At 42.0% G+C, this 16,385-nt stretch overlaps 1 protein-coding gene across 2 annotated transcripts in view; it reads right to left on the minus strand.

Moving 5' to 3' along the window:
- Positions 1-16,385, minus strand: part of LOC133388530 (uncharacterized) — a 53,611-nt gene continuing 37,226 nt past the window's right edge. For both annotated transcript variants that reach the window (XM_061634490.1, XM_061634489.1), the window contains 2 exons: positions 5,445-5,717; positions 1-1,379 (listed from right to left, as the gene is read on the minus strand). In XM_061634490.1, the coding sequence (XP_061490474.1) occupies positions 1,351-1,379; positions 5,445-5,717 (302 nt within the window). In that variant the 3' untranslated portion in view covers positions 1-1,350. The remainder of the gene's footprint in view (positions 1,380-5,444; positions 5,718-16,385) is intronic.

The following is a 16,385-nucleotide window of genomic DNA, read 5'->3' on the forward strand; positions in this document are numbered from 1 at the left end:
TTGATTAATAAGAAAAAAACTGGTTTCATCATTTAATTTCAATAAAATAAAAAAGAATGAATACAAAATGCAGCCAATCTGTTTACAAGGAAATATATACAACACAAAAAGTGCATTTTACAAGAAACTGGTGACATTATGGGGGTGACATGTAAACGACATTCACAGAGAGATGCTAAAGCTGCCTATAGTGCCAATGCTACATTGTAAAAAGGTTTTATGATTTCAGAGATACTCTGTCCTTTTAAAAAGTATACATCCACACAGGCAGATCACTGCTGGTTTTCTCCTGTGCGATGTACCTCTAGTGTTGCAGGGGCTGGTACTGCATGATCTTCTGAAAAACTAAAAAACTTCATTCACAGTGTTTGAATAAGTGCATATAAAGGTCTCAAAATTCAGCTTTTCTTGGTACAGAATCATTGAATAGCTTGATATGCTGGGGAAGGGAGGTGCAGACAATGTTTTGCCAAACTGCTCCACCCCCACAAAACCAGGAGACAGCTCTGGTGCGAGATCTGGTGTTGCTGTCAGACCACATAAACTGATATATAAGCACTTATGAAAACATTCCCTGCAATTACACATTGTAGAAGACTACAAATGGTGATCACGTTATGCATCAGGGAACTTCTCTGCCATTAGGGAGCTTCTCATCGAGGAGCTCCCAATAAGCTTCTGAGGAGCTCTAGGTTTGCTCGGTACACAGGCTGAAAACCTCTGAATGCAGCTCAAAGCAGTGTACAGTATACAACATTTCTAAGTGGAAGTTTTCAGTCTTTTCCCATTTCCCCTTTGACAAGTGACTGGAAGAAAGTCTATAGCAGGGATGCTGGGTAGGGAAAGAATAATGAACCATAATGTTTGCAATTAACCATGGGAAGAGAAAAGAGAAATCTGTTTGCACCTTCGTGCATGGAAAGAAGAGATGTGCCTTTCCAGCTGAATGTCTGGTATATAACTATGGTATACTTGGAAGACACAGGCAGAGAGTGAAGATCACAGTTAATCCAGGCAATGCAATCCAAGGAGACCTGAGAACATTTTGGAAGGCATCACTTCTTCGTAGGCAGGTGAAATGTGTATGGAGGCTGAACCTCCGACAGCACAGCAGGCTGGGAAGGCTTGAGTAAAAAGCAGCAAGTAGCTAAGAATTTACATGAGTTCATAGTTGCATATACTTTCCTTCTTCCACCCCAAAGTTTATACAACTGGCTTATCATTGTTGCTTCACAGAAACCCTTCAAAGATTTAAACGTGTAGTGGTTCACTACAAAACTAATTTTCATCGATTTGGAAAATGTACATTAAAGAATATTCCTGATGTTTCTTCTTATTAAAGCTGTTTCCTCATGAGCTCACATCTGTTCTTAAAAAACCTGGAAACAAAAACAAAACAGAAGGATTTAGGAATAACTTCCTAACTGCTACAGCCATACGACAATAGAGTCAATTACCTAGAGAGGTAGTGGGCTCTCCGACACTGGATGCATTCAAGGGGCAGCTGGACAGCCATCTGTCAGGAATGCTTTGATTTGGATTCCTGCATTGAGCAGAGGGTTGGACTTGATGACCTTATAGGCCCCTTCCAACTCTACTATTCTATGATTCTAATAGACAGTGTGTTGGGCTTAGTAAACAGCCAGTCTTATGACCTTGTATAGTAGTACCAAAGTTCAGGTCCACATGAAACAACTTGCTGACCTACTGAGGTTACTGGAGGGATCAGGCAAGATTACCTATTGGCTCCCATGCTTATTAATTTATATATGAATGACATTATATCAACCCTCACAAGGATCAAGGAAAAGACTCAGTTCTATGTCAGGCCGATGATGCAGATCCTGTGCTGGGTGGTTTTAGACACATCTTGAAAAGGTCTGTCCATAGCAGTGTTTGAAGTAAACTAATTCAGACTAACTAATTCACTGAATTAATTCAAAAATATCTGAATTATATCTGAAAGTAGATATGATAATTTTCAGGTGACCGGAATGTGAATTAAGTTCATTTTGAGGTGGAACCTTGGGTGATTTTTAATTCAATTTACATTTTAAGTCATAAATATTATGTACTGGTAAGACCTATGAAATTCAGGAGAGTGAAATTAAACCTGAAGCAGTAGTAATGTACAAGATAACAGTTTAGGCAGGGCAGACCCCAGGCAGCTCCCAGGAGGCCCTGCTGGCTGACCTATGGAGGACTTCTGGAAGAGCTGTCTGCAATCCTTAAAAAAGCCAAGTTCAGTGAGGAAGGCTGAAATACAGGTACCAATTTGAAATAATCATTTAGATCTCTGATATTGTAACAGTTGTGTCCACCTGCATCTCAGTAAGATTGAAAGGAAGCATAAAGTGTTAGACTAGATGAGATCAATATCCTGCTGGGAGGAAGGGCAGGATCATCATCATCATCATCATAAGAGGGCATTAATTAAAAAGACAGACCAGAGCTTGGAAAAGTTACTTTTTTGAACTACAGCTCCCATCAGCCTAATCCAGTGGCCATGTTGCCTAGGGCTGATGGGAGTTGTAGTTCAAAAAAGTAACTTTTCCAAGCTCTGAGACAGACATAGTTTTGAATCAGAAATAATATGTTTGGAGAAGACCAAGGATCATTCTAGTTTAGGAACCCTACACATCAAAAAGAGAACGCAAATATTACCTTAAGTCCTGACAGCTTTTGGAACTTGAGACAATAATTTAGAATGATCTATTGTTAAAAAGCTGTAGAGACATCCCTTTAGATTTACTATTCTGTTTAGTCGTGAGAAATTATAGTATGAGAAATTAAGACTGTGAGCTCAAAGCAGAACAGGATGCTTTAGCACCTTCATCTGACTCTTCTGGGCAATTTTAGCAACTGTAGTAAGATTCTGAAACTAAGACTAAGCTCCTTAAAATCATTTATTGTTTGTTAAGCTCCTTAAAATTAGTTTCTTATTACTCTGCCATATATTAAGTCTAAAGGAAAGTATGTTAATTCTTCAGAAATGTTCACCTATCAAGTTCTTGCTATAAATTAAATGTCAATGTGAAGCCCCTGCTGGTCTCAGGCCCATGGGAGCGTTGTATTCTCTTTGTGGAAAAGTATGTGCTTTTTTGTTTGCTTAGCCTCCTAAGGTTAATCTAAACCTGGAGGAATGAAAACCTCCCTATAGGAGGCATTCCTGATAATACTACAGCAGCACCTACGAATTGAAAACAAACTTAAACCCTCACAAATTTAAAGACATTAAAAATGAAAAAAAGAGAAGCTTTCAAAAGAACTACTTGCAGAGCAACCCTGACTATAGAAAACTAGCATAAATTACACCAGCATAAATTACTCCTGTTCCAAACTCCATGCAGGAAGAATTTGACTTTTGCCATCTAAGTTCTTCCAGGTTGCTAGATCACATGACTGACCTGAAGGGGGGTTAGAATAGATATATGTCTCTTCTTGCCCCACCATGTCCTCTGAACACCCTTTTGGGGGGACTTACACAGGCTTAAATTCTGCTGACTGAGCTGGGATGAGAGAATTACTCTGGCATAGCCCAAGATCCACCAAATCCAAACTCTCATTTCAGCAGATGTTGGGTTTGGATTGTACTGTTAGCCACTTGACCAGACTGCACCAAGCAACCAAGAGATGGAAGTGGGAGAGAAAGTCCGAGCCATGTCAACCACATGAGAAGGGAGATTAACTCAAAAAGGACCACACCCAAGTGTGGTAAGAGTCATTTTCACAAGGTCCCAGGCTATGGTCTGAAGGCACATGAGGCCACCACCTTGCTGAAGCTAAGCAGGTCTGGGTCTGGTCAGTGCCTGGATGGGAGACCACCAGAGAACCACATGTATGCTGCCTTGGGTTCCATGGTGAAAGAAAGGCAGGATAGAAATGTAATTAATAATAAATAAATACGGTCAGCCTGGGATAAGTTTTCTGTTTAAGACAAAGGACAAAATGGTTGGTGCCCCCCATTCCATGTATAAAAGCCATTTGGATTAGCAGTTGAATCTTATTTCAACAGTGGAGATGGGGCAGCACCCAGCATTGCACTTGAGGGCAGCAGGCTAGCTTAGAGGGCACAGGGCAGGTTAGATGGGATACATAGCTCTATCTTCTAGCAGAGGGGAATGACTAGGGGGCTCAAGAATGATTGGGGGAATGCTGCCTCTGTCTGCCAGCATCTGCCACCTGAGCTGGTTGCCTCTTCTACCTCATTCAGTGGTGGGGAACCTCTGGCCCACAGGCCTAATTATGCCTACTGGCCCTCAGAGGTTGGCTCTCCAGATTGTTTTGGGTGCATTTGATGTCATGACAGTTCAGGCTAGTAAAATATCAGTCACCTGATGACATCACCTTATGTCACCTCTGCCCTCTTGTCAAAGTGCCCCATGGAAGGTTGGCCATTTCTGGTCAACAATACAGCTTCATCAATTTGAAAGCCAGTGACCAGTTCGTATGTTGGCATGGGAAAAAGCTAAAACATGGGTTCCTCCTGCATGGCCCCAGGTTTCTTACATTTCCAGATATGATTGGAGATCATATTTGTGCCGCTGTAACTTCCATGCGACTTTCAACACACAACAAGGCAATTTACTAATGTAATTGCCTTGTTCTCTTAGTAAACCCTGGCACAGAGACAGATCTCTGTGTACTTTTAGGGTGGAGCAACAGATGACACAGATGCATTTAACACAAGCTTGAGGCTATTTTCCTCAGAAAAGGAAGATTTTGAGCAAGGAAGCAATAGGGGGAAAAGGAGTCCTTAACCCTTTCCCTGCCAGTCACTATACTAGTCCATATTGTTCCTCAAGATGCATTCCTTCTCCCCTTTTGGTTTGTGTGCATGTGTGTGTGTGAGAGAGACGTGTTTTTTGAAATGCGCATTTGCAAGGTTAAACATGTTTAGAACTCCATGCATCATGAGAAAACTGCTTGAGAGTTGAGGAATTTGGAGGGAAGAAGCAGTTGAACCCTTTTTCCCTGGCATTCCAGTTCCCTTTCAGTGGATAGTGGCAGCTACTGATTTTTAGTGTTTTACAGTGGATTTATTCTCAGTAGTAAAACTGAAGTAACTAGACATTCACCTATTCCAGTTCATCATGTAACCCATGAGGTGCTGAAGTTCAGAACAGGTAAGACCTCTCCAAATGAGCCCATAGACATCACAGAAGTCTGGCCTAGTAGGATATCAGCAGACACAACAAAATATTTCACCTCGCTTGCAATTTGCCTTTTACTCATACATATCTGCAAGTTGAATGATGGATCTATCCTCACTTGCCTTCTAGTGAGCTTTTGTAAAATGCATGATTTTAGTGGCATATGTTTGTGTATGCATATATGTTCATAAGCACTTTGAAACTACCTCTGCAACACTTAAAATGTTATGTCTGCTTCACTCTAAGTACCTGAAGCATCATAAGCAAAGTGCAAAGAGTGCTAATATCTACCTGTCAGAATTTCCAGCATTTCATGGGATGCCTGGCCATTAAGACACTCATATAAACTTTGGGCAGTTCCATTATTCTGTTCAGAATCCCTCCATTTCCGCAACATCATGCATTTATACATATTAACATCTTCTTCCTTTGCCTCAATCTGCTGGATATCTTCGATTGACAAGTTAAGGCATTCTATGCCAATTACTTTCCAGTTTTTACCCATCTTCTTCGCAAGAATCATCAGCTGCTGATCAGTTAACACTGTTTTAGCTTTAATTCCATCTAAAAGCATAAGAATACAAATATGTTAAGCAGTTATGGATTTTACTTGGCCTGGGCAAAAGAATAAGTGGGGAAAAGATGGGATATTTCAATTACCATATATTTCTTTTCTTGAATAAGGCAGGAGATCATTCAAATATAATATGGGGGTGTCCCTCCCCATCAAAGGCAGGGCACTGACTTCTCTTGGAAAGATACCTCTCTCTCTCTCTCTCTCTCACACACACACACACACACAATTTCCCAGGCCAGACTGGGAGGAGGGAGAGAGGAGTGGGCAAAGGAGGAGGAGGAGGAGGGGAGGAAGAAGGGAGGAGGAAGGGAGAGGGGAGGAGAAGGAGAGAGGGGGAAGGAGAGGAGAGAAGGGAAAAGGCAGGTCTGATCATTTGCATGCTTATTGAGTTCAATGGGATTTACATCCGTGCAGTCATGCTTAGAATAAGTAAAACTGACCATGGAGGAGGGGGAGAGGAAAGGAGGGGGAAGGGATTGGAAGTGAATGGGGAGGGAGGGGTGAAGGAAGGGGGAGGGAAGGGGCAAAAGGGAGGGGATAGGAGGAAGGAGGGAGGGAGGGCAGGTTTGATCATTTGCATGCTTTTTGAGTTCAATGGGATTTATTCCTGTACAATCATGTTTAGGTGAAACTGACTTGGGGGAGGGGGAAGGGAGAGGAGATTGGGTGGGTGGGCAGGCACTGGGCAGAGGGAAAGCCCCTTTCATTTCCAAAAGGAAAACATTGTGAACAGTAGCACTGATTTTAGCATTTCCCCCACCTTCTTATTCTATAGGCATATGTAGTCTCCCACACAAATTTAAACCAAAGCTGTCACTGGCCACATCCACACCAGACCTTTATTTCACTTTAGACAGTCATGGCTTCCCCCAAGGAATCCTGGGAAGTGTAGTTTCTGCAGGGTGCTTAGAGTTGCTAGGAGAGGCCCTATTCCCCTCACATAGTTACAGTCCGCAGAAGAGCAGCTGACTGTTAAACCACTCTGGCCACTGGAGCTCTCTCAGGGGAATAGGAGTCTCACAAACTACACTCCCAAGGATTCTTTGGAGGAAGCCATGACTGTCTAAAGTGAAATAAAGGTCTGGCATAATAATAATAATAATAAATTTTATTTTTCAGCCGCCTATCTGTCCGGGTTAGGGACACTCTAGGCGACGAACAACAAGAATAAAAACAATACATATAGATCAACATAATCAAATTTTAAGCTAAAAAACCATTCATTAATTCAACTGTAACATAAGTTAATATGTCCCAATCTTGTAGGCCTGCCTGAACAGCCAGGTCTTCAAGGCTCGGCGATAGCTGGACAAGGAGGGAGCATGTCTGAGATCAAAAGGGAGAGAGTTCCAGAGGGTGGGGACCACAACAGAGAATGCCCTCTCTCTGGTCCGTACCAGCCTAGCTGTTCTCACCAGTGGGACCGAGAGAAGGTCTTGCGAGGCTGATCTCGTCAGGCGGCACAATTGGTGATTCTGGAGGCATTCCTTCAGATATACTGGGCCGAAACCGTAGAGGGTTTTAAAGGTCAACACCAACACCTTGAATTGGGCCCGGTAGACAACTGGTAACCAGTGAAGATCTAATAACACTGGGGTGATATGATCCCAGCGATGGCTATGCGTAATCAAGAGTGCCACCACGTTCTGTACCAGCTGTAATTTCCGGACCGTTTTCAAGGGTAACCCCACGTAGAGCGCATTGCAGTAGTCTAAGCGAGAGGAGACCAGGGCATGTATCACCTGAGGGAGCAGGTGAACAGGAAGATAGGGACGCAGTCTCCGTATCAGATGTGGATGTGGCCACCTGATTAGCCAAGCCAAAAAGCTGTGAGTCTGGCTTTTAGAACACTGACAGCTGGTTCTCAACTGAGCATGCCCAACATTATAACAGACATCAATGTTAAATTTCTTAAATTAATTAAAAATGCATTTTTTTAACTTTTAAAGTGCAGAAGATCATGGCCAGAGTATGGGACAAGATCAGTAATAGGATTACAGGTACTCTGTGAACATGGCTGATTTTAATTAATTTCAACAAATTATGAGACCACTGACAGAAAAAAAGTCCAACCGGAGTCTGGATTTCCCCCCCCCCCTCGTTTTACACTTTGAACTCTTGATTCTCTCTTGAGTGTTTTGTGTATCGCCATGAAAACTTAGAGAGTTGTTAAGCAACCATTTCTGAGTTCAGGACTATAAGTTTTGTAAGGTTCTGTTTTGAAATGTGTTTATGGGAAGCAGCAGAATGGCATGGAGGTATATTTTCAATTTAATATTGTGGAATGTGAAAAACCCATGCTGGTTATAGTATACAACAGCCACTCCCGTGGCTGTATAATAAAGCAGTACTTTGAAAGGATAGGCAGAGTTATGGATCACATTTTCTTACTCAGGAAAAGCCCTTTGCAGAACCCTACCAAACAATGTTATGGTGTTCCATAAATATTGTCACCCAGTATATGTCATCCAGAAGACAGCAAGTCCTGAACATTGTTGTTGCAGGCTGCTGTCACCTACACTGAATGTGTCATGATGCCAGCTCTTTGTACACCCACTCTACAGCCTCCACTAAAGGATATTTGTAGATATCTTCTGTCCCAAGGCCCTTTTTAGGGAAGAGACAAACAGGGAATCTTATTCCCTAGAGCTCACTTTCCTGGCCAAGTAAAAGTGAAGGGTCTTCTGCAGGTCCAGCTTCTGCCATCCCTTTTCCTGAGGATGCACTAGGTTTAGACAAAATGAGGGAAGAATCACATCCTGTGACCTACAAACACAGAATTGGCTTTTGACAGAAATGAAAAACATACAACCCAGGCCTGTAGGAAAGTGTCTCTGAATTTGACTCCTATCGCCCAGAAAAAGTGTCCTGAGTGAACTTTTTTAAGCGGCACATAGATTCAAAAGGCAGCCTGTAAAACTGAAAGAATCTCGTTTACACTCCAGCTAAGACCTATATTGTGCATGTGAGTTGAGCAGTGCCACCCACTTTAGAAACCTTCAAATATCTAGATAAGAGGATAATCTAATAGCCTCTAATGCTATTCAGGACTATCACCTGGTTCTTCAGAGTTTAGCTTCTCCTTCATCTCCAGCTTTACATTTTAGTAAGTTTACCATGAGAGTTGACATAAACAAATTGTTATTTATTGCAGAACACATCAGGATGAGATAAAATTGTCTATAAGGCAACGGATGATTGCCTTATAAATGGACTAGAAAAATTAAAGATGGGTTGACCCACAGTGATACATATATCCAGGCTTGTTCTCAACAGTTCACAGTGGAGTGTTCTAAAGCTCCATATTATAATCTCCCCTGTGATTATTTGCTCACATTGTGAGTTCATCACCATGATGCAATCCTTTTTCAATCTGACTCCCTGCACGAAATACAAGCTGAAACCATTGATCCCTTGTAGCAACACCCAAGTCATATATGCATTTATGTACCATTGTGAGAAACTATACATTTGTATAACACAAGAGCTCCAAAGGGACACATATGGGAACACATGAGCAACATGTGCAGGTGCAGACTGATTTGAGGTACAGGTATGTTAGTGGCTGTGGAATTTGTGTGAGTATTGACCAGAGCTTGGAAAAGTTACTTTTTTGAACTACAACTCCCATCAGCCCCAGCCAGCATGGCCACTGGATTGGGCTGATGGGAGTTGTATTTCAAAAAAGTAACTTTTCCAAGCTCTGGTATTGACTAAGTAGAAATCTGTTGAGTGGAATCCTATTTTATTGATGTTGATGTTTAGTTTATTCTTTTATGTGTGTGTTATGTGCCTTTCAAGTCGATTATGACTTATGGTGATATACTGTATTATTTAATTTGTATTGTTTTTGTCCTACTTAATTGTTATTTCCTTTGTAAACTACTTTGCATTTTTTTCTGTTGAAAAGCACCATATAAATACTTAGAAGAAGTAAATAAATACATATTTGTGATTCAAGATCAGTTGTTCATTATTTGGAGAATAACAATACTGTCTGTTGACCTTTCTTTTTTTGAGCAATAGAGAAGACACATAAACATGATGTAAACCTGTTACTTAAGAGCTAATACATAAGATATTTACTTTAACACAGTTCAACACTCAGAGGTCTCAGTGAGGAACTAGATTTCTTCCTGGACCTTAACATGGCTTTCTTTTCTCTCTGTACAACAGCTTGGTACTTTTTACAGTGTCACAATATTTTTAGGACACTAGTTATGGGGTTTGCCCTATGTTTTCCTTCTGGATTTCCCTTCCTTTTTTTTTAATTCCCTCTTTTCAGTTTCTCTGGTTATTTAGATTCATGTTCAGAACAAGGCATCACACTTCACCTCCGCTCTTTTCTTGCATTCATTTTCCTATAGGTTTCTTTTCAAGCCTTTTTGATATTATCAGTCCATAAACATTTTAGGTATATTATATCCATGGAGATCAGGGCAATTAGTTTCTCACTACATTTGGCATCATGAGCTCATGAAGAGTTTCCTACGTCAATTAAAGGATTGATTTTACTCTTGTATCAACTAGTTCCACCTTTGAGGCTCAGAGCTTTTTTGTGAGAAACATCTATGTTTTATTTTCCCTGGCACAGGTTTGGGAAATGTTTAGGTCTCTCACCCAGTGACAGAAAAGGCTACTCTTGGCTTAGTTTCAAGAATCATCTTGTTACAGAGCATGCAGTGAACACAGAGGTCAATACTAGGATGTTATATATAGGCTTCCAGTAAATCTGTTGAGTCCAGAAACTCCTGCTGCTTGATTATTGACACAATCAACATTAGGTTCTCCATCCAGATCAAAGATGTGAGATACAAAAGAGGACAGGAATTATGCACTTTTAATGTAAAAGATGAAATTGTCATGCAAGTGATACCTGATGAAATTTCCTCTTTTACACCACTGTTAAAGTTGCTGGAGCTATTTCGCCTTTCGATTCTGGTCCTGAATAATTTCCTTACGACAAATTTGTTGAGATACTTCCAGTCTAAAATGTTTTCATGTTCCTAAGATGCTCCCAAGAAAAAAAATCCAGATATACCCCAGAAATCTTGTGGACCTGAAAAATAAGTTACCTGACTTCCTGTATGAACTTATCTGGACCCTTAAGATCTTCTGAGGCCCTTCTCTAGGCCCCCCTCTGAGGGAGGCTTGGAGGGTGGTGACAAGGGAGACGGCCTTCTCAGTTGTGGCTTCCCCTCTGAGAAATATGCTTTCCAGCAAGGTCAATCTGGGGCCATTTTTTCGGTGCTAGGTAAAGATTTATATTTTCCCCAGACTTTTGATAAACTGAGATTATGTTTTGTTATTAGTGGGCTTCAACAGCTTCCTGAGGTTGTTATGGGAGTTGCTTTTATTTTGTTATGAAATAATATATATATGTTTGTAACAGTGTTTTAAGTTGCTTGGAGACCTTTGTGTAACTATCAACTAACAAGTCTAATTCATTGTTGTTTTTGTTGTTGTTGCCAGCAAATGAGAAGCAGCTTTTCCTTGTTCTGGATCTCAGAAAGGCTAGGAACTTGTCTCCTGTGATAATGTGCAAATTTGAAGGTGAATCCTAGGATGGCTCAGGTGGTTCAATATAAATCCCTACAAAGAGCCGCCTATGGACATCAGTTTGAGTAGGGCCTCTTGCTATCTCAAAAGAAGAAGGAGTAACACCAGTAGAGGACTAGGGAGAAACTCTGGACATCTTGGTGTGTGACCAAGCTCTGGACATCTTGTCCAAACTCTGGACATCTTGGTGTGTGCTTGTATCCACCTGTCGGTCTGTTGTACAGGTTGTCTGGAGAATTCTTGTCCTCTTTTTTTGCTGTAGGGAAGCATGTCTTCTTGTCTTAGGTTTCAACTGGTGCAGTTTCTAGAGGTTCTCTGAAGAACCTGGCATCTGAAAATGAAGTACTTACCGACATTACTTTTGATCCTAGATCCATGTCCTGGGTACACAGCCATATAGCTTCTGGCTGCCATATTGGCCATCATCAACCTGGAGGTCAGCTGAGCTGCATCCAGGAAGGAATTTGTTAAAAGAACAGCTGAAACCTTCATCAGGCCACCCTGCAGTACAGGCCCATTGGACTGTAAGGATCCAAAAAGGCAGGTTCCTCTGCCTAGACATGTCTTGTTTTGCAACAATAGAATTTGTCACTGATGCATTTCTGGATGATGCTGAGGCTTCAGAGTCCTTTTTCCAAGCTGCTTCCACACATTTATCACAAAGATGCTTGGGTCGTCTCTCACCTTCAGAAGAAAGGACAATGCTACTACTGGGGTATCCACTTTGGGGATTTTGAGCTGATCCGTGGTAGTCTTTGGCATACAGTACAGGTTATTGACCAAATGCCGCTTTTGCCAACCCAGTGCCCTAGAGCTGTTTTGGACTGCTAACCCCCATAATCAGTATTAATTCAGTATTGTCTTCATTGAGTAGTAGTAGGGCTTTAAAAGTAAGAATCCAGCACAACTTGGAGATGCCCGGGATTGAACCTAGGACCTTTTGCATTCAAAACATGTCCTCTACCACTAAGCTTTCCTCTGGGAAAGGTAGTGCTTGAGCCTAGAAGAAACCTGAGAGAAGACCACCTTAACCCCAAGGATAAGGAAGATGAAATACAGGGCAATTGTTCAGTGGTAGAGCATGCGAGTTGCATGCAGAAGGCCCCAGGTTCAGACGCTGGCATCTCAAGGTAGGAGTGGGAGAGACCCATGTCTAAAATCCTGGAGAACCGCTACTAGTTCAGTGTAGACAATACTGATTAGATGGACGAATGGTCTGACTCAGTATAAGGCAGCTTCATGAGTACATGGAAGGATGGGAGATTAGGGGAAAATTCCACAAGCTCCACATCCTCCCCTGATATTTCACCTTCTTCCTCTAGTGGAGAGAATGAGGAAACCCTCACCTTGACTAGGATGAGGGCCATTTGGGGCTAGAGGGAACTGCTTCAGCATTTGACTTGGTAATAATCCAGCCTGTGCATCTCCTTCTAGCAGGGTCTATTTCCTGCTCCTCACGCCAGAAACACAGAAAAGCAGGATCTTCTGTTGAGATTGCATTAGGAACCAGGAACTACAGCTTCTCTGATACACCTGAAATGGCTGCATTGAGTGAGCACAAAATATGGAACAGTATTGGTACTAGGAATGATACAGCAGAATGTTGGTGCTAGAGAACTATCACACCACTGCTCTCCTCCATCCCCTGCTGGTGAGCATGTGCCAGGGAGAAAGGTAAGAAAGGTTGTTGCTGCCCTCATCCTGCCACTCAAAGTCTATGCCAGTAGGCTCATGAGCTAAATTCCCTAACCCTGTGACAGAGCCCATCCCTGCTAGGGGATGCCAGGAGGGGAAAGCAATCTGAAAAGGGGGAAATAATTTAAATATGAAAAATAACCTGCTTGCACCCCGCTCCTCACCATTTTGCCATATTGGTGTGTTGCGGCTCTGTTGTTTAAATTGCCTTAGGGGTTCCTTCTTTTTTCCTTGCAGTCTGGGAGCTTGGGGGGATTCCTGCTTATACAGAAGAGGGTATACCTGAAGCTTATTTGAATTCTTTCCCGTCTTCTGCAGAGAACCAAATATATATTTTACCAAAGACAAATAGCCTGTAACAATGTTTCTTATAGAAAGAGTAATTCAAAATGATACATTTCTTCATTTATTAATTTTGTTATGTGGGTGATTACTGAATTACTATGGGCCACATCTTATGACAAATGTTAAACTCTTTTAAGGCTAAAATCACACTGCTTTTTGCCATGGTTAAAAGCTAGTTTTAAATGGTTATGCTCAGATAGCCAATGAATTGATTCAAACTCTGATTTCTTTGCATTTTTATTATGGTGAATCTGAAGCTGAAGCAAGTTGAAAGAGAGTCTGTGGGGAGCCTTTTTCTGCCTGAGGGCCACATTCCCTTCTGGGCAACCTTCTAGGGGCCACATGCCAGTGATGGGCAGGGACAGAGTGGGTGGAGTAATGAATATATTACTTTTGTACAGAAAGGTAGTTTCTACACATATTCACACACTCCTCTTTATCCTTCATCCAGCAAGAAGCATTATCTAAGGTCAAGGACACATTCCATCCCGGCAAAAAAAATTGGGGTGTGAAGCAGAGCCAGTGAGGAGTCTGGCCTGGGGAAAGTTCCAAGGGTCAGACAGAGAGGCCTGGAAGGCCGTATTTGGCCCCCGGGCCTGAGGTTCCCCACCCCTGGTCCATGGCTTAGTGTGACTGTATGAGCTCTGAGGGAAGATAGTGCACCACTTCACTCCTCCCCAGTCATTTTCCTGCTGTGCCACTTTGAGCTAAGCTATGGTTTGACTTACTGTATTGTGCAAACCCAGGTTCATGGTTTAGCTCTCCCAAACAAACAACAAACTTTAAATCACAGCAGCAAAATGACTGAGGAGGAGCAAAGTGGCTACAGCCTCCTCTCCAGGGCCCTGAACTCTTACACATTCATGTTAAACCATGGTTTGGCTTGGCATGACATGTGAACCAAGCCAATAAGTCACAGCATGATCAGGGACTCTTGACTCTTCTCTTAACCCAGGATATGTAATCATGTAAACCAGGCTTCTCCAACCTGATGCCTTTCAGACAGTTTGGATTACAACTCCCAACAACTCCAGCCAGCAATGTCAATGGGACTTGTGCAAAACATCTGGAGAGTATCAGGTTGGAGAAGTCTAATGTAAACAAGAGCTAGTTTATTCTTTCTGATTATTTAAGTTCACACAGTTCTGAATGGCCTGTGATTAACCCAAGATAGTAAGAGATTGAGAGCAAAACCACTTACAATTCCTTGTTCACATAGGTGAACATGGGTGTCATTATCCATGGATTAACCCTAAAATCTATTCAAACTTCCATGTTCAGAGACAGTATACCTCTGAGTACCAGATGCTAAGAACAACAACTGTGGAGAGCTGTTGCTTTTATACCATTGCTCTGATCAACAGGGCTCTAATATTCTTAGTACTTACTAACTAAGGAAAACAATACTGGGACATTAATGTCTAAATCTATACTGAGTTTTAAAGAAGGGGAAAATGGTGGAAACAACTTATTCATGACTTCTTTAGATTTATATCCAACTTCTTGGCTTAAATCCTTAAAGCAGCCTAATGAAGCATCTATGGACGAATTATGTTTAAAAGGAGCTGAAACAGTAGATACGCAAATCACTTGCAGATCTCACTATGAGGAAAATACACAGATTCTCCCCCATGTTACATTAGAAGCATGAAAAAAGGATGTTCAAGCCAGTTCCACCTGTTGTTGCTACTTTTTTGCAGCCACAGCTACCTGCCTATTTGAAAAATGCACACTTTCAAATCTTGCCTGTGACAAACCTTATTAAAGCAGTATCTTGCATGTTTCACATTGCCTTCCACATACTTTTACATCAGTTTATCCCTATGTGAGTAATACTTCTGATTATCCAAACATTTTGCCAGGGCCAGGCATGAGTGAGCCCTCAGGCACCAACACCCCCCCATGCAGCTGGCACAGACCTAAATTGAGTGCCCTGCCTCCCACATCATTATGTCAATGCATGGGGGGTGTTGTCTGGGAGAGTGGAGCTAGTGCTCCATAATCCGCACCAGCGTCAGGTCGTAGGGCATGATTTGCAGTGCACACCAACCCCTTATCTCAAGCCACAAGTCACGCCCCGCGACCCGACACTGGCACAGATCATGGAGCCCTAACCTCCCAGCCCAGCCTATAGATTTAGGCAGGGGCCTTTCTAATCCACAGGGCCCTTGGGCTTGTGCCAGACCTGGACACCCACTGGCACCATTTTGTGTATCTCACATGTCAGTCAGATAGAGGTAAGGTTTCTCAATCACTGCTCTTCATTACACAGGATAACATCATTAGAGTGTAGGTATCTTATCATAATAAGGTGTCTTGCATAATTACCCATCTTTAATTTCACTGTTTCTTTAAAGTTCATGAACATAACAAGCTGCCATACTGAACCAGATTATCAGTTCATTTAGCCCAGTACTACTTGCTCCCAACTGTTGGTCGCTCTCCACACTGCCACAGGCAATGGCCTTTTCCAGCCCTGAAATTCAGGAGGATTGACTCTGAGACGCACACAAGCAAAGCTTGTGCCCTTTATTACTTAGGTATTAAAAGCTAATCAAAGCTTCATTGTTATTATTCTATTACAAGTGGGACCTGTAACAAAACGTTCCACTGTGGAGTGTTCGTATTCAGGATTCCAGATAGCTAACCATGGCTTCTTCCCAAGATACTCCATTTCATTTCCCCTTCCCCCTGGTTTTCCTCTTCCTTGACAAATAGACACTCAGCATTATGTGGCTGCTGGGCATGCTCAGTCTTCATTGGGTTGGGCTTTTGTTTGAAGGGAGAGTCTTTTCCCCCCCTAAAGATTTCCTGTACTTCTGCAAACCTTGAGGTTGTCCCAAGAAAGTTGATACCTCTTTATTGTTTCTCAGTAGCTCCAATCCTGCCAGTACTGATGAATTTAAGAGAAGAAGTTGCCAGATTTCACATGTTTGTCCAAGATCAGGAATGGAAATCATGGAAGCAAATACAAGCGATATTTGCTGTCTTTGGGGGTTTTTTAGTCCACGAATGTTACATAAATAATTATGTTATTTTCTACATTGTGTTTGAAA

The sequence above is a fragment of the Rhineura floridana genome, chromosome 7, assembly GCF_030035675.1.
Source record: "Rhineura floridana isolate rRhiFlo1 chromosome 7, rRhiFlo1.hap2, whole genome shotgun sequence".
Classification (NCBI taxonomy): Eukaryota; Metazoa; Chordata; class Lepidosauria; order Squamata; family Rhineuridae; genus Rhineura; species Rhineura floridana.